Consider the following 17096-nt stretch of genomic DNA (forward strand, 5'->3'; position numbering starts at 1 on the left):
GAACCCAGACTCTAGCGTTATGGCATTCACAATCTTGTGACAATCTGTGACCACTCTTGAGAGAATGGTATTGGTACGTTACAAAACAGCCCTTCTCTCGAGCTTGCACACCAAGTCAGTTTTCAGTGTCACTGCCAGATGTGTCCACAATAAAATGAGAGAAAATAAAAGAAAATTTTTGGAAAGGGATACTTAGTGAAGGTAAATGTGTGAAGGGCCTCAGAGGACACACTGAAAGAGCCAGACCAGTTCATTCTATTTACTGTATTTGTGCAAGGTTAATAAAAGTAGGAGGAAAGTAACATTTAATTAATTGATTATTTTTTAGTAATTCCTCAATTACTGTTGTGGGACAATCACAATCAATTACATTTTGGAAAGTAATTGTAATTGGCTCTTTTTTTTCTGTAACATGTACAAGTGTGGTTATAAGTTACATAAAGCTGAAAGTAGTAGTGTGCAGCACACCATGTATGTCTTGGAAGTAAGCTTTAAGAAACCTTATCATTGAGATTAGTAGACATACCTACATGTTTTTCACAGCATGGGGCAGCTTAGGTACATGAGCTCATGGAGCCTTCACAATGAGTCAAATTTTTGTTGGGTAAAGTGATACGCCCAAAGTAATGCATTTGCTTTCACTTGGCATCTGAACAAAATATCCTGAAACATCTCACTATCAAAGGCTCGTGATAAATCTGCATGAGCAGTTATAGAATGTGTTCTGCAAACTGTGCTAAAAGTGAAGGAACTGAATTTTTGAGAGCATCAAAGCATGGGAAGGGTCCACCACAATTGCATCAAACATTCCATTGAGAGGAAGAAAGATGCGACATATTCCTCCTCACCTGCTTCTTTCCTCTTTGCCATGAAAAAAAGTCTGTACACAAGAATAGACAAGCTAACCACAGGACTGACAAATGAAAGTTTATTGTCTATTTTTATACATGTCATCATTCTCTGCATTTGTAATGCTACTGGAAAGTTGAAGCTGCTTGACTCAGCACTGCACGTGTCTCGTTTCAGGCAACAAAGACAACAAAGATGATAAAGAAAACAATGAGTACTGCAAACACCTTGATCATGAGCCACCGGTTAGAGGTCACCGACTGGAAGTAGCGCAGGATCTCCGAGTGTGCAGCCTCCACGTTTAGCGACGTGTCCTCCACATTGGCATCAATCCTGAAACATCACCAGGCCACCGTGCGTCAACTACTAAACACACAAAGCTGCTCAGAATGGAACGGTATGCCCTTACCAACATTGTGCACTATCAATATGTCAAAGCAGAAACAACAAAGCTATTTAAAGGTGCTCAATAATATCTGGTGGTATTTCTTTAAAATAGGTTTGTTTCGGAACATGTTGTGTTTTGTTATGGAGGCTAGCAACTGCTTAATGCGTATTTAAGGAGGCTTTTTAGCTTATGCAGACTTCTTTTCTAATTTAGACTGAACTTAGACGAACTTGGAGTGCTTGTTGGGCTTGTGCCAATATCGATCTTTTGGTTTAAAGTGGTGTCAAAGGGAATAGTAATTATTATCAAATAATATTGAAGCGAATAGTTTGAATAGTTGTGTGATTTGCATAAAACGTGGACACAAGTGCCAGATGAGAACAAATATAAAAAAAATGGTTTGCTTGCCAAAAAAGAAATGTGCAGTTGGTAAATGAATTCTTAAATAATTCTGATTCGCACGACCCGATTACATCACTATATATAGACTGCATGGCCATAACATCCCCAAATGAGATAGCTAATGCCTTCAGTTAATGCTTTTCTGCACGTAGTACCTTTCCTGATAGTCCCGATTCTTCTCTTTTGTTCACCCGTCGCACACGCAATCTTATTTTTCTTTATCCCACAAACACTGAAAAACTTGAATATGTCATTTTAGGTTTTAAATCAACTGGCCCTGGTCTGGACATCTCCGCAAAACACATCAAATTAATTTGTTCTACAATCTGTCCCATTTTCAGCCACATACCGTATCTACATGATTGTAAGTCGACCTCTTTTTTAAAATTTGAAAATCTTAAGTGGGGGGGTCGACTTACAATCGAAATCAAAACATAGCACCGAAAAAGAAAGCGAGACCAACAGGATATCAGGGGAGCTACAACGTAGTTCCAATTTTATGTTTGCTCTACGGCCCCACCTGTAGCTTTCCGCTATCCCGCTGGTTTGTTCGCCTTTCGGAAGGGTTTTTCCACATTTTTGAGAGTTTTACAGTGCCCACAGCACTCATGTGGGTTTGTCGATAGTTCATGGAAGTGCCGCTGTTCCATTTGCGGCAGCACCATCAGAACAGCGGCCCTTGCGGGGAGTATCGACAGTTCATGGAAGAGCGGACACTGCTCGCGGCTTGCGTGTTTCTCTTTCCCTGTAGCTCTTTGGTTTCATGCGTTCGATTTTACTGCCGGCCACGCGCTACTTCCGTGCTTCCTCAGTCGTCATGAGTGCTCAGAGTCCACTAAACATTCGGTGCTCGTTCACAGCCACGCTGAAGAGGGCTGCCGTCCTTTACGCTGAAGAAACAAATAACCGTGCAGTGGGCCGCAAGTTTGATGTTTCTTAATGGGTGGTGCGAGAGTGGCGATGGCAGCGAAGCAAAATTTTCTTTCAATTGTGACGGCAAGTGAAGAGGTTTCCGCGGAGCGAAGTCGGGATGCTTTCCAGAGCTGAAGGCCAAGCTTGCGGCATACGTCGCCGAAATGCGTGATCAGTCCCTGCCAGTGACGTGTGACACGGTCATGAGAGAAGCCTGGATCTTCTCCTATTAAGGACTTGTTCTGCCATGAGTACAAGTGGCTGGCAGCAGAGGACCACGAACCTATACAACTGGACATGTCAAAAGAGCCTCCCTGATGGCTCTGTGTGGTTGGGTGCTTTCGGCGTGGACTTATGTATGCGAATGCGGAATTTCACTGGACGGCGACGTGCTTCGGGACCGTAGCAGCAATGACGATGGCAGCACTAGTGAGGAGAAGTAGTCCAGTGACCATGCCAGCTACTAATAAATTTTCGTTATGGAATGCGCCCGCGGGTACGCTTTTCTTAGTTTTTTTCCCCTGTCACACACGATATGGGGGGGTCGACTTACATTCGAGTCGACTTACAATCGTGCAAATACGGTATTTAACCTTATTTTCAGTTCTGGTTATCTTCCTGAGCAACTCAAGGTTGCAAAGGTCATACTTATTTTGAAGAAAGGTGACAAATCTTCCCCTGAAAATTACTGTCCAAATCCTCTTCTTCCATTCCATGACAAAGTTTTGGAAAAATTTACAGAAACAAGACTACACAAGTACTACGTGAAATTTAACATACTAACTTCTCAGTTTGGATACCACTCAGGGTTGTCTACTGATGCTGCCATCGCACTTTTCACAGATAATACAGTAAAAGCTCGTTAATTTGGATTTCACGGGAACGGGAAAAATGTCCGAATTATGCAAATGCCGAATTACTGAATGAACAGAAAAAACAATTAAAATCAAGTTGGAGAAGCATACCTTTATTTAGTGAATTATTTTGCAATAGTCGTCTGCTCTTTCGTGCAGACTCAGGCTGACATCAAAATCTTTCTTAACTCTTCCAAGTGGCCAACAGCCCGCAAACTGTCGGAAGTGCTCAGGCAAACATCCTTCAATATCAAAAGCACCTCCGTGACTTCTCGTGAGGTGTTAGGAGGTCGTGGCTGCACCTCCTTGCATGACTCTTCGTCTGAATCATGGTCTTCTCGGGCGCCCGTGACATCATTTATAATTTCTTCATCAGTCAGGAGACCAGTCGTGGCGACACAATCATCAATCGCGATGTAGTCCTGAAGGGTCACACCTGTGGGAAGGACAGCATCGAAGGTTGGGCAGTCATCATCGGTGGACTCGGCTGACACCTTGTCAGCTACTGCCGCATGCTCGGGCCTCACAAAACTGCTGTGCCAAAAATAGTTGGCGATGACTTGCGGAGGTGTATTTTTCCACACGTGGGCGATGATGTGCACTGCACCCAAGTAAGTCTACTACATACAGTTTTCCAACTTCTGAGCATAAGATTATTCGCTGTAGCAGGTGCTTTCGGTACTTTGACTTCAAGTAGTGAATGATACTCTGGTCCATCGGCCGAAGGGCACATGTAGTGTTGGGCGGCAGAAAAACTACCTTGACGCTCTTTAGTTCAACTGTACAGTTATGTGTACTGCCGTTGTCAACAACCATAATTATCTTGCGGTCCTAAAATGTGAAGTGCCAGTCTAACTGCTGCAGCCAGCCTCGAAAAATGTCCGAGGTCATCCAAGCCTTCCTGTTCGCTGTGTACTCGACAGGAAGGCTTTTGACGTTTTTAAAACAACGTGGCTTATGCGCCTTCCCAATGACAACAAGTGGCAAGCGCTCCGTGCCAGCACTGTTATCCTTAGCTTGCACTTCTTGCCACCAATGCATGGGTCCCCTTTGAAAGTCAGCGTCTTGTCGGGCAGAGCTCTGAAAAATAGAGCAGTTTCATCTGCATTGAACATGTCACTTGGTTCATATGCGGCGGTGTGCTCAAGCAGCTTCACATTTTTCCACTGGGTGGTCACGCTTTCATCAACGCTGGTCTTTTCGCCGCATACACTTCTGAAGACGAGTTCTTGTCTCTCCCGAAACCTCGCGAATTACCCTTCTAAAGCTCTGAACGATTCAATGTTCATCATTGCAGCATACTTCTCTCCTTGTGCCATGATGAGAGGTCCGCTCAAAGGCAGATGCACGTTGCGACAGTCAGTAACCCACTGGAGCAAAGCTTCTTCGAGCTGGGGATGAGCTGCGGTTTGCAACCGCTTTCTTGATGCATGAAACTTCTTGCTTTTGAAGGCTTGAAGAAGCTCTTGTTCATTTTTCATGTACGTTCCCAACATGCTCCGCTTCAGATTGTACTTGGTCATAATGTGTTGTCGCGATTCCCCAGTCTTCAAAGCCTGCAAAATTTCCACCTTAGTTGCCAAGTTCTTGGCTTCGTACTTCTGCCGCTTTGCCGGCGTTGCCATCACTGTAGCATACGATGGTGGTGGCATGCAAAACACGGTCACAACGAAAAAAGAAAACTCCCCAAGAAGAGATGATGCCAAAGGGAACAGAAAGGGAAATGACAACACAAGGGGAACACAATTACACAATAACAACACAAAGGGAAAATGGCATCGAAGGCGAAAGGAGCGGAGAAAGAAGACACCGACGTTCAGTGACACTGCGATCCCCCCCACTAATTGATGACGATGGCGATGCCTCTCAGGTTTCGGTTCACTCCAGTGGTGCCAGCACTGCTCTACCACACTATCGTGTAGTGGCAGCCGTCCGCATTTGTCTGAATTAAGCGGTTCGGGGCCAAATTCTGACGAATTAACGAAGGTTTGGTTCCATAGACTAACATGCACTTTGGCCGGGACCAATAGAGCCATCTGAATTATCCGAATGGGTGTCGAATTAACAAGCTTTTACTGGATTAAGTCTTTCATCGATCATGGTGATATTTCAGCTTCTGTATTTATATATGTTTTAAGGGCTTTTGATTTTATTGACTATAACATGCTTTTTTTAAAGCTTGAGTGTTACGGCATTGTTGCTCCAGCGTTAGCACTGCTAAAAAGCTTTTGATCTAACAGGCTGCACCTTGTTGATTGTTTTTCTAATCTCTCATATATGATAAAGGTGTTCCCCAAGGATCTATTCTAGGGCCCATTTTGTTTTTAATATATATTAATGACTTGCTTTCTTGCCTTTCTCACCCTAAGTGTATTCTGCATGCAGATGACACAGGCATCTTTTCTCACAGCTCTGACCTTAATGTTTTCTGACTTACAAGCAGATTTGAATTCCCTGATGCAATGGTGTGTAGCAAACCGGCTATCAGTTAACCCTTCTAAATCGTCTTTTATGATTTTTCATTCACCAAACAGGAAAAATATGTCTCCTCGTCTTTTCATCAACAACCAGGCTCTTACTTAATCCGAGCATGTTACTTTTCTCGAAGTCATTGTTGACATTCATCTTAGGTTTCATAAACATTTCTTTCGTCTGCATTAGAATATCTTTTGGCATACGTGCCCTCCTTAAAGTGACACTAAAGGCAACTACTAAGTCGACGTGGACAGTGTAAATACCATTCCAGACACCTTGCAACGCACGTTTCGTGCCAAGAAAAGTACATTTGAAGGGTCTGCATACCTTTATCGCAAATCTCCTGCCATCTAACTGGGGAGTAGTGCTGTTGCACACGCCATCGTCACCCTTTGCTGCCGTTGGTGAGTAAAACGGCACTTGACAGACGGCGGTGTGATATTCTTGAACAAAGCGCAAATGCGTGCCCATGCAGAATCCGAGTCAAAGCAGTGGATTCACCGCTGCAGCTATTTTTGGTCAAGTGGTATGGACGTTCAGACATTCCGCGGCATCACATCGAAGTGGAATTCTCTGCTACTTGCAGTTTGCACGAGTTTCGCAAGCCAGCAAACCAGCTCAGCCCTACGTGATAATGAAATTACTCATATGCGATAGTGTGGGTGGTGCACAGTTGAGGGAAAATGAAACCTTGCGACTGCCCTTGTCATTGTCAAGAGTAATGTCAATGAGTATTTTTCTAAAAATGAAATACAAGTGGACAAGTAGCACTTTCTTTTGCTTTATGAGAGGGTAGCAGGAGTCGTAATCTAACCTAGTAAGAGGTATAGATTAAAGGTAGTACAAAGTAGTCCTACATCCAGTCACGATGATGAGGAAGTAGATCAGTTTTATGAAGATATTGAATTAGCGATGAGAAAAGTGCAAACTCAGTATACTGTAGTAATGGGGGACTTAATGCAAAAGTGTGGAAAAAGCAGGCTGGTGAACAAGCAATCAGCAACTACGGCGTCGACTTTAGGAACACTAGAGGAGAGATGCTGGTAGAATTCACCGAAAGGAATAAGCTTCGAATAATGAATACCTGTTTCAGGAAATGTATCAACAGAAAGTGGACCTGGAAAAGCCCTAATGGTGAAACAACAAAATGAAATTGGTTTCATACATTCTGCCAATCCCAGCATAGTCCAGGATGTAGAAGTGTTAGGTAGGGTAAAGTGCAGTGATCATATGTTAGTGAGGGCAAGGGTTCACCTCAATTTGAAGAGAGCAACAGTAAAATTGGTCAAGAAGAAACAGGCCAACCAAGAGGCAGTAAGGGTAAAAGCAGACAAATGCAGGCTGGTACTTGAAAGCAAATATGCAGCCTTAGAACAGAGATGAAGATGACATAGAGGTAATGAATGAAACCGTAACTAGGCTGGCTTCAGAGGCAGCAATTGAAGTGGAAGGCAAAGCACCAAGGCAACCAGTAGGCAAGCTCTCCCAAGCAACAAAGGACCTAATAAAGAAATGACGAAGAATGAGAGTGTCCAACTAAAGAAATAATATAGAATTCACGGAACTGTCAAAACAAATCATTAAGGAGAAAATAAGGGATATTCCAAATTATAACCTGAGAAAGACTGAGGAAGCAGTAATAAATAGATGCAGTATGAAATCAGTGAGAAGAAAACTTGGCATAGGACAAATCAAGATGTATGCACTGAAAGATAAGCAGGGTAATATCATCAGCAATCTCGAAGGTATAGTAAAGCAGTGGAAGAATTCTATACTGACCTGTACAGTACCCAGAGGATTCAGGATAACTCCATTTGAAACAGTAATGAACAGGATACAGAAACTCCTATAACTAGCAATGAGGTCAGAAGGGCCTTGCAAGACATAAAACGGGGAAGAGTGGCAGGAGAAGATGGAATAACAGTCGATTTAATCGAAGATGGAGGAGACATAATGCACAGAAAGCTGGCAACTTTCTATACGTATTGTCTATTGACTACAAGGGTCCCAGAAAACTCGAAAAATACAAACATTATAGTACTAATCCACAAAAGAAAGACTCTAAAGAATTGAAAAATTATAGGCCCATGAGCTTATTCCCAGTATTTATAAACATTCACCAAGGTAATCTCCAATAGAATAAGGGCAACACCGGACTTTAATCAACGAAGGCAGGTTTCAGGAAGGAATACTCTACAATGGCTCACATCCATGTCATCACTCAGGTAATCGAGAAATCCGCAGAGTACAATTAGCTTCTATATATGGGTTTCATAAATTACGAAAAGGCATTTGAACCAGTAGCGATACCAACAGTCATAGCAACATTACGTAATCAAGGAGTACAGAACGCTTATATAAATATCCTGGAAAACATCTATAGAGATTCCACAGCTACCCTAATTCTCCGCAAGAAAAGTAGGAAGATACCTATAAACAAAGGGGTCAGAAAAGGAGACACAATCTCTCCAATGCTATTCATTGCATGCTTGGAAGAAATATTCAAGCCATTAAACTTGGAAAGCTTAGGAGTAAGGATCGACGGCGAATACCTCGGCAACCTTCGGTTTGCTGATGACATTGTTCTATTCAGCAACATTGCAGATGAGTTACAACAAATGATTGAGGACCTTAACAGAGAGAGTGTAAGAGTAGAGTTTAAAATTAATATGCAGAAGATAAAGATAATGATTAATAACCGGGCAAAGGAACAAGAGTTCAAGATCGCCAGTCAGCCTCTAGAGTCTGTGAAGGAGTACGTTTACCTATAGTCGGATACAACTTTAGAAAAAAGGGGACGTTTACTCCTCCAAGGCGGAGGCACACGAGCATCCGCCAATGGGCGCGCACTCTGGACTAGTGCCATGAGCCAGACATCCGGTGACCACACTGACGGAGAAGATGGCCGCCCGCACTTCGAACTGGGCGAGGTCGCGTCAGCTGTGTGCTTCAGCCCCTCGTCAGAGTGAATTCCAGAACTGTTTGTGATGGTCTATCATGCCGGAAATATTACTGCGAGCTTACGATGCGCCATTTGTGCCACGTGCGTTTATTCTGAGCTGTGATCCGGCGAAGGAACATTGCAGCGAGCATCGCTGGCGCTGCGCTACGCTTTGCCTGAAAACAGGATCCCGCGGCAACCGCTACGAACACACATCCTGCGTGTTATTTCCATGTTGTTTTATTTTGCTCCCGAGTGAAGTTACGACGAGAAAAGTTTTCCAAAGACTGGTGCCTACTGTTCACGGCAGGTGTGTTCATGCACTGTGTCGCTGCGTTTTTCGTCGGATGGGGTGAAGTGATGGAGCAAAACCATTCTCAGGAGAAATCAGAAAAGTGTGCGTGCATGAAACAAACCTACGAGTGTCTCAACAGAAAATATTTGCAGAAGAAGCTTTCAACGCAAATATTTGTCGCCGTCAACTTATCGTGAACGATCAAACGATGAATGAAGCATTTTTGTACCTTCCTGCATCTACCGTATTATCGCCCCAGGTTTGTGATAGTTGCGATAAATGCATTGTTTTATATAAGCACTTTTTCAATAGCAACTGATTCATTTTAAGCTTGAAAAAGGAGTAGTAGATACGCCGTGTACATGTGAACAAGCACAAAAGTCTTGCAGAGCTGCTCTTTCTACTTTTGTCACTTGCAATGAAGCTAAAGAGCAGATGACGGGCAGCGTTATAGAAGGCGCGGGGTTATTTTTCTGTCGCTATCCGGCATGTGCTGTAGCACATGAGAGCTCTATTAAACCAGTCATCAAAATACAAAAGTCTTTATTTATACCGAGAATTACGCGTTTCAGGAGCACGATTTTTCGAGCGGGACTATTTCAGTCGCGGAGACAATCGGCTGTCGCGCTTCAGTCATCTGGGCGGGGCCTCCCCTTTTTTCTAAAGTTGTATCCGACTATAGGTCAATCACAGGGAACCCTGATCATGAGAAGGAAATTCATAGAGTAAAAATGGGTTGGATTGCATATGGCAGATATTGTCAGCTCCTGACGGGAAGCTTATCATTACCAGGAAGGTGTATAATGAGTGCATTTTACCGGTGCTGACATATGGGGCGGAGACTTGGAGACTGACAAAGAGGGTTGAGAACAAGTTAAGGACCGCACAAAGAGCGACGGAACGAAGAATGCTAGGCATAGCCTTGAGAGACAGAAGATTAAATTAGATTAGATTATGGAGCTTTACGTGCCAAAACCACTTTCTGATTATGAGGCACGCCATAGTGGAGGACTCCGGAAATTTCGACTACCTGGGGTTCTTTAATGTGCAGGTAAATCTAAGTACACGGGTGTTATCGCATTTCGCCCCCATCGGAATGCGGCCGCCGTGGCCGGGATTTGATCCCGCGACCTCGTGCTCAGCAGCCCAACACCATAGCCACTGAGCAACCACGGCGGGTCCTTGAGAGACAGAAAGAGAGCGGTTTCGATTAAAGTGCAAACAGGTATAGCCAATATTCTAATGGACATTAAGAAAAAAAAATGGTGCTGGGCAGGTCATGTACTTCTGCGGGTCCCCGATAGGGGCCCCCACTAAAGCTCCTCAGGATCAAATAAAGTTCATTGTCTGTCTGTCTGGGCAGGTCATGTAATGCGCAGGTTAGATAACCACTGGACCATTAGGGCTACAGGATGGGTACCAAGGGAAGGGAAGTGCCGTAGAGAAAGGCAGAACACTAGGTGGTGCGATGAAATTAGAAAATTCACGGGTGCTAGTTGGAATCAGTTGGTGCAGGACAGGGGCAATTGGCGATCGCAGGGAGAGGCCTTCATCCTGCAGTGGACATAAAATAGTATGATGATGATGATGCAGTACAATGATGTTCTTATAATGAGTAGTTGAGTACTAGTGACAACTTATATGGGGAGTGCCTTCATCATTAGGCAAGTACTTGAATGTCTAGGGGGAGTCTTTAATCGTGTCCTGTATTTACTTTAATTTCTCGATCACTAAAGCTCCATTCGTGATAATATGGATGCCTTAGCACTAATCCATCACCTTAGCTTGACTTAATATTTGCCCTTAGTGTCCCTATAAACCAGATTATACTTCCACGTCCGTGTACTCTTAACATTATATTACACCTTTGTACACCACCACATAAACTACTGCATCTTATCATGGAGTCATACATACTCTGTTCACCTCTCCCCATTGATTAAACTTCAGAAACAAGCCGTTCACATTATTAAATTCGCTCCCTGGCTTTTGCCTTCTTATCACATTTTTGTTGATCTTAATATTTTGGCTTTGTCTAGCCTTTCTTTTTATAATGTAGGCATTATATTCGTTAAATGTGATAACCATGTCCTCACTTTAGACATTTTTCCAAAACGTGTGCTCTGTAATCCTAATTCTACTCGCTATGCTGCCCATCGTAACTTGCTCTTGCCTAGTATCCATACTAATTATGGTAGACCAATTTTTGGTTTTTTCTTCAGTATCATTTTGGAATAGATCACACACACATATGAAACCTGCAGCGTCCTTGACAATGTTTAAGAAAATCTGTTTTTAAACTGTATATAATCCGGTCTACCAGTGAAGTTATTGATGCACTTAACTATGTACTTTTCTTTTGTAATATATATATGCTCTCTTTCATGTGCTTTGCTTTTTTACTCTGTAGCTGCACTCATTTTACTTGCACAGGAGAACCCATCAACAGTGATTAAACCTTGAGACCTCCTTCTGTATATTTCCAATTATGTACCATTTTTAATATATATAATAAACTGGAATTGAATTGAGGTTCATCTCTGAAGTCAGTTTATTTTCAGATATTTTCAAGCAAAATGCAAATTCAACATTTCTGTGCTCCAGGAGCACAGAAAATTTGTTTACAGGCTCTTGCTCCCTGTGGTGCTTCAGCCTACTTAAAACGTGGTGGAGGCCACTAGAATGTATCGCATTCACCCGCTGTGTGTCTTCACGATGCTATCAAGAGCAACTTTGACTGCTCGATGCTGGCTGTTTATGCTCCATTGTGGAAATTCAGCTGGAGGCCTTCCGTCAACACACGAGCTGAACCCATTTAATTCAGTAAGTGCACATACAGTTGGTAGGCATGTGGCCCTCAGACTTGCCCACGCGCATAATCGACCCCTTCATCGACGGGCGGCAAATTTCTGTCCATCGACACACCTGCCTTGGCTGTTACGCCTAATCAGCACTGTTTTGCTGAGTGTTGGCCACCAAAGTTACTGCTTAGTGCCACATGAAAATATTTTTAATATTCAACAGTAAAATTGAATATGCGTATAAGTAATATGCGAATTTTGAATTAAGGTGTGTCTTCACAGTAGTGCGAATTTCACCTCTAAGTGCGGTTTCACAGCAAAGTGGCACGCACTACCCTGAAACCATGCATAGGGCAAAGTTGAGCACGATCGGTGTAACCAAAGAGGTGGGGAATAGAGCCACTGGATGAAAATAAAACATATCCACAAATAGAGGCTGCTTTTTTTTATAAAGATTTGGGCATTGTGTGCTGCATAACTTGTGGATTTTCTCCTTTGCTTTTTAGGATGCTGTAATAGGGGTGTGGAAAGCTATGGAAACGAGCTATGGAAAGTAGAATGATGGGTGTAACGTTAAGGGATAAGAAAAGAGCAGATTGGGTGAGGGAACAAACGTGAGTTAATGACATCTTAGTTGAAATCAAGAAAAAGAAATGGGCATGGGCTGGACATGTAATGAGGAGGGAAGATAACCGATGGTCATTAAGGGTTACGGACTGGATTCCAAGGGAAGGGAAGCATAGCAGGGGGCGGCAGAAAGGTGGGTAGATGAGGTTAAGAAGTTTGCAGGGACGACATGGCCACAATTAGTACATGACTGGGGTAGCTGGAGAAGTATGGGAGAGGCTTTTGCCCTGCAGAGGGCATAACCAGGCTGATGATGATGATGAATTGGGGTGTGGCTTATCTGCAAAAAGATACATATATTTGTTTGTTTCAAACACTTCGAATACTAAAATTTGAGCCGAAGCAAATATCAAATAGCATAATACTAGATCGAATATTTCAAAACATTGAATATTTTTTCAGGTTATTTTCAGATCATCTAGGCAACAAACAGAATCCTAATTAGCACTATGAATCTTTATATATACCTCTTGCCTTTCCTGATAAAGGTGCTGTGGGCGGTGAGTAGCGGTTATAAATATTGCTGGCTATCCACAGGCTTTTTACTGTTTTCCACATTCTATGTAAATCGTCACATCCATGAAGTTTTTTAGGAGAGTGGTGAATTTAAAGAAAATTGAATGATGGGGTTTTATGCGCCAAAACCAGTATCCGATTAGGAGGCGCGCCGAAGTGGGGGGCTCCGGATTAATTTGGGCCACCTTGGATTCTTTAACGTGAACCTGAATCTAAGTACACGTGTGTATGACAGTTTAATAATTAAGGTAAAATGAGACATACCCCCAAACATAACTAAGTGCTACAAAGGAAACTCATATGGGTTCCTGGTAAGAAAAGCCTCGCAGTTGAAGAAAAATTCCTCCTGGTCCGGAACTCGAACCCGGGACACCGCCTTTTCGGGGCAGCCGCTCTACCATCTGAGCTAACCAGGCGGCTAGCAGATGGCAGGGCGAAGTGTAATTTATCAACAACTCGTTTTCCCTTTATTAATTACTTCCCTCCACCTTGCAGGTTTCCGCAGCACAATTACGTCATATGACAAGTTAATGTTATAGAGCACTTAAAATAACTAATGTATGTTTTCAGTGCACTCATGTCATGTTCCCATATACAGCTGTTGCCCGATAATTTTGCCAGGCTTGACATTCAGACAGCTCTGCGGCACCATCACTGGCCCCTAGACAATGCACGAGGATGACAAAAATTTCCAACTTCTTACAGTGCATGGTGCGGTAAATTCAGACTCCAGCTGCACTACCGTGTGCTAATTTGCAACTGAGTCGAGCAGAAATGGTTATATCTTTGTTCTGATATGTTACCGGCATTGTCACCAGCCATGTTTGTCAGCACCTCCACAAAACTGAAATAGCAAAGCCTAGTCGATCTAGTACAGCAGAACCTTGTTGATACGTTCCCGTTACGTACATTCTCCCTGTGCCAAGATTCGTAATTGAGAACACAAAAAAGGACCCAATAGAGTTATGCTCATTTTTACCGATTCATATGTTCCCGGAGAACATGATGTTTCAGTACCAATGTTCAGTACGTCGCCAAACTGCAATCATAGGATACGTTTTCCAGCTGCTACATCCTGTGTGAACAAGAAAATGCGCAATGCACGCGCGATCGAGAACAGTATATAGCTGCCGACCGCGGCATCTTCACTGCAATACTTGCCTGCCCATCTCACGTGAAAACGCTGGCTCGCACTCAGTTTCTCATTTCAGTACCAGCAAATCTTCTCTGGGGTCGTCGTACATGGCATTCGCAGGTATCACCACCAATCCTACTGCGATAAGTATCTTCACCTACCAGTTTCACAGCACACGATTTTAACAAGCGATAATAAAAATGCGTCGCTGTTCCCTGGTGCAGACTGCGATCGTATACGTTTTCCGACCGTTAGGGAAAAAAAATTCTCCCCTTCAAGCAGCCAACAGCTCTTCTATCCACACATATGGCCAGCACTCTCTTACCATCGACTTGGGTATCCAATGCACCGTCTGACGGGTGTTCAGTGTTGCAGACATAAGTATGGCCAAATTGGGCGTGGATTTTCTGTCCTACTTCACCCTTAGTGTTGACCTCTGTGCTCGTCGCCTCGTGTGCATGACGAACAAAATTCTATGCAAGGCATCCTCGCACCTATGGCATTAACCACTAGAATGGTACTACAGATACAATCATCTGTGTTCACCTCAATTCTGTCAGACTTCCCAGCCATCACGAAACCTTCTAATCTTGAGCTGCCGGTACGTTGCAACGTCACACATCATGTGGTCACCACAGGCCCCCCAGTGTTCTTCCGACCCACACGCCTCGCTCGTGACCGCCTTGCCATCGCAAGGAGAGAATTCGACCACATGCTGCCACTGGGCATCATCCGTCCTTCGTCGAGCAGTTGGTCTTCTCCACATGGTACCGCAGTGTGACCCGGGGGATTGGGGCCTGTGTGGTGACTAATGTGCGCTCAATGCGTGCACCATCCCTGATCGCTATCCACTCCCTCACATTCATGAATTCGCAGCCGACCTAGCTGGAACAGTAATATTCAGCAAGACAGATTTATTTAAGGCCTACCATAAAACCCCTGTTATGCCAGAGGACACCACAAAGACTGCAATTGCAACACCATTCGGGCTTTTTGAGTACGTCCTCATGCCATTCGGGCTCAGAAACACTGCTCAGACATTACAGAGATTTATCAACAAGGTCACCCGGGGACTCCCTTTCATCTTTGAATACCTCAATGACCTGCTAGTGGCTAGTACTTGGTCGCAGCATAGCAACCATTTCTGCCTGCTATTTTCTCAGCTCCAGGAACACGGCCTCCTCATCAATCCCGCAAAGTGTGTCTTTGGTGTCCACAACATTGAGTTCCTCGGACACCATGTGATTCCTGAAGGAATCAAATTGTTGGAAAGGAAAGTTCAAGCCTTGTGTGAGCTTCCTCACCCAGTGTCACTGCGAAAGCTCCAGGTGTTCCTTGGGCTGCTCAAGTTCCATCGGCATTTTATTGCCAACATTGCCCGAATTATTATACCTCTGACCGAGCTTCTCAAGACTACTAGAGCTCTGTCCGCTCCACTGTCCTGGATATGCTCACTTGTGTAGACCATTATACCCGCTGGCCTGAAGCATTTCCTCTCACTGACATAACGGCACTTACAGTGGCTTCCACATTTGTCAGTGGCTGGATCTCATGCTTTGGGTGCCCCAACGTTGTTACGACTGATAGTGACTGACAGTTCGAATGTGATCTCTGCCACGAACTCATGTGCCACCTTGGCATCCGCCATATCCATACTACTGCGTATTACCCATCGGTAAATGGAATGGTTGAACGCCTTCACTGTCAACTGTGGGGAGCACACGCGCCCGTCTTCCCCCGCGTCGTTGCGTCGAGAGCCAGCATAGACACGGGAGAGGCGCACTACACCCTTTCCCGATTCTCCCTCGCTCTCGCGACGCGCATGCACCCTTTCTCCCCAGCTCGCGGGCAGGTAGCTGACGGGCGAGGAGGACATTCCCCTCGTCCAGGTAAAAATGCACAAAACAGCACGACTGGGGGAGACCCGCTCTCTTGGGAAGCCGGACACCTGCACCGCCTGGACGAAGCCCCCTGCCGCGACCTGTGAGTGACTTCGTTTGCCTGACCCACCCAGGCAACGAGGCAAGCCTATTTATTACATTTACTGAGAGGACGTCCTTCTGCGAGTGTTCGTTATTGCTGGTAGCAATAAAAATTGTTACAGTTGACGCCGCTGGTTGCCTTATTCATTCGAACCCGACGTAGGCGCGATTCCCGCGCTACGGGTTGGGAGTACCACGAAGTGACTGCGTGTGGCTAGTTCCGGAGCTCGCCTTCAGCCCTAGCCGCACGCAGAGTGGAACCCCACATTTGGCGCTACCAACGTGGATCGAATTCGGCAACACGGTGAGTCTTCTGGTGGGCGTTGGTGCTAGAACTACCCACGTTTCAGCGAACAATGGCGACTAGCTTGTCTGACCTCTCAGATTTGTTCATGTTGTCAAATGTAGTGACGCAAAGTCAGCAACCTATTGCTAACGTGGCGGCAGCTGCTGAACAAACGGACAGCTTTGGCTTTGAGTGTTTCACGTGGAACAGTCAGGCTGGCGCAAATGCCATGTGGGCAGAGGTTAACCCTGATACGAGGCGTACCACGTAGGGCCCCTCGCTGCTTCGCGACGCGGACACAGAGGCACACATGCCACTAAATAGCTCGACCGGGGCGGCGGAGGCATCCGGCCCTTTCGACAAGAATTTGCCGTTGAGCGAGGCAATGTTGCAGAATGCGTTGCAAATCATGCAGAGCTTAGCCGGCGCCCTGCAAGGCACAATGCAAGCCTCGTCGCAGAGCGAGCGACCACGGATTAAGGTAGACATGCCTACCTACAGTGGGTACCACGATCGCATGAGTGCAAGTGAGTACCTCGGCTGTCTGCTGTATTACCAGCAGGCAACCGGGCTTTCAGACGCCGAACTAGTCGCGCGCGTGATCCCGCTTCCACTAACTGACCAGGCGGCCCG

At 44.8% G+C, this 17096-nt stretch overlaps 1 protein-coding gene across 1 annotated transcript in view; it reads right to left on the reverse strand.

Moving 5' to 3' along the window:
• Positions 1-906: 906 nt before the first annotated feature.
• Syx5 (syntaxin 5) overlaps positions 907-17096 on the reverse strand; it is a 177117-nt gene continuing 160927 nt past the window's right edge. The window contains exon 10 of the mRNA XM_050182368.3: positions 907-1182. Coding sequence (XP_050038325.1) covers positions 1023-1182 — 160 coding nt within the window. The 3' untranslated portion in view covers positions 907-1022. The remainder of the gene's footprint in view (positions 1183-17096) is intronic.

Source organism: Dermacentor andersoni, chromosome 7 (genome assembly GCF_023375885.2).
Source record: "Dermacentor andersoni chromosome 7, qqDerAnde1_hic_scaffold, whole genome shotgun sequence".
NCBI lineage: Eukaryota > Metazoa > Arthropoda > Arachnida > Ixodida > Ixodidae > Dermacentor > Dermacentor andersoni.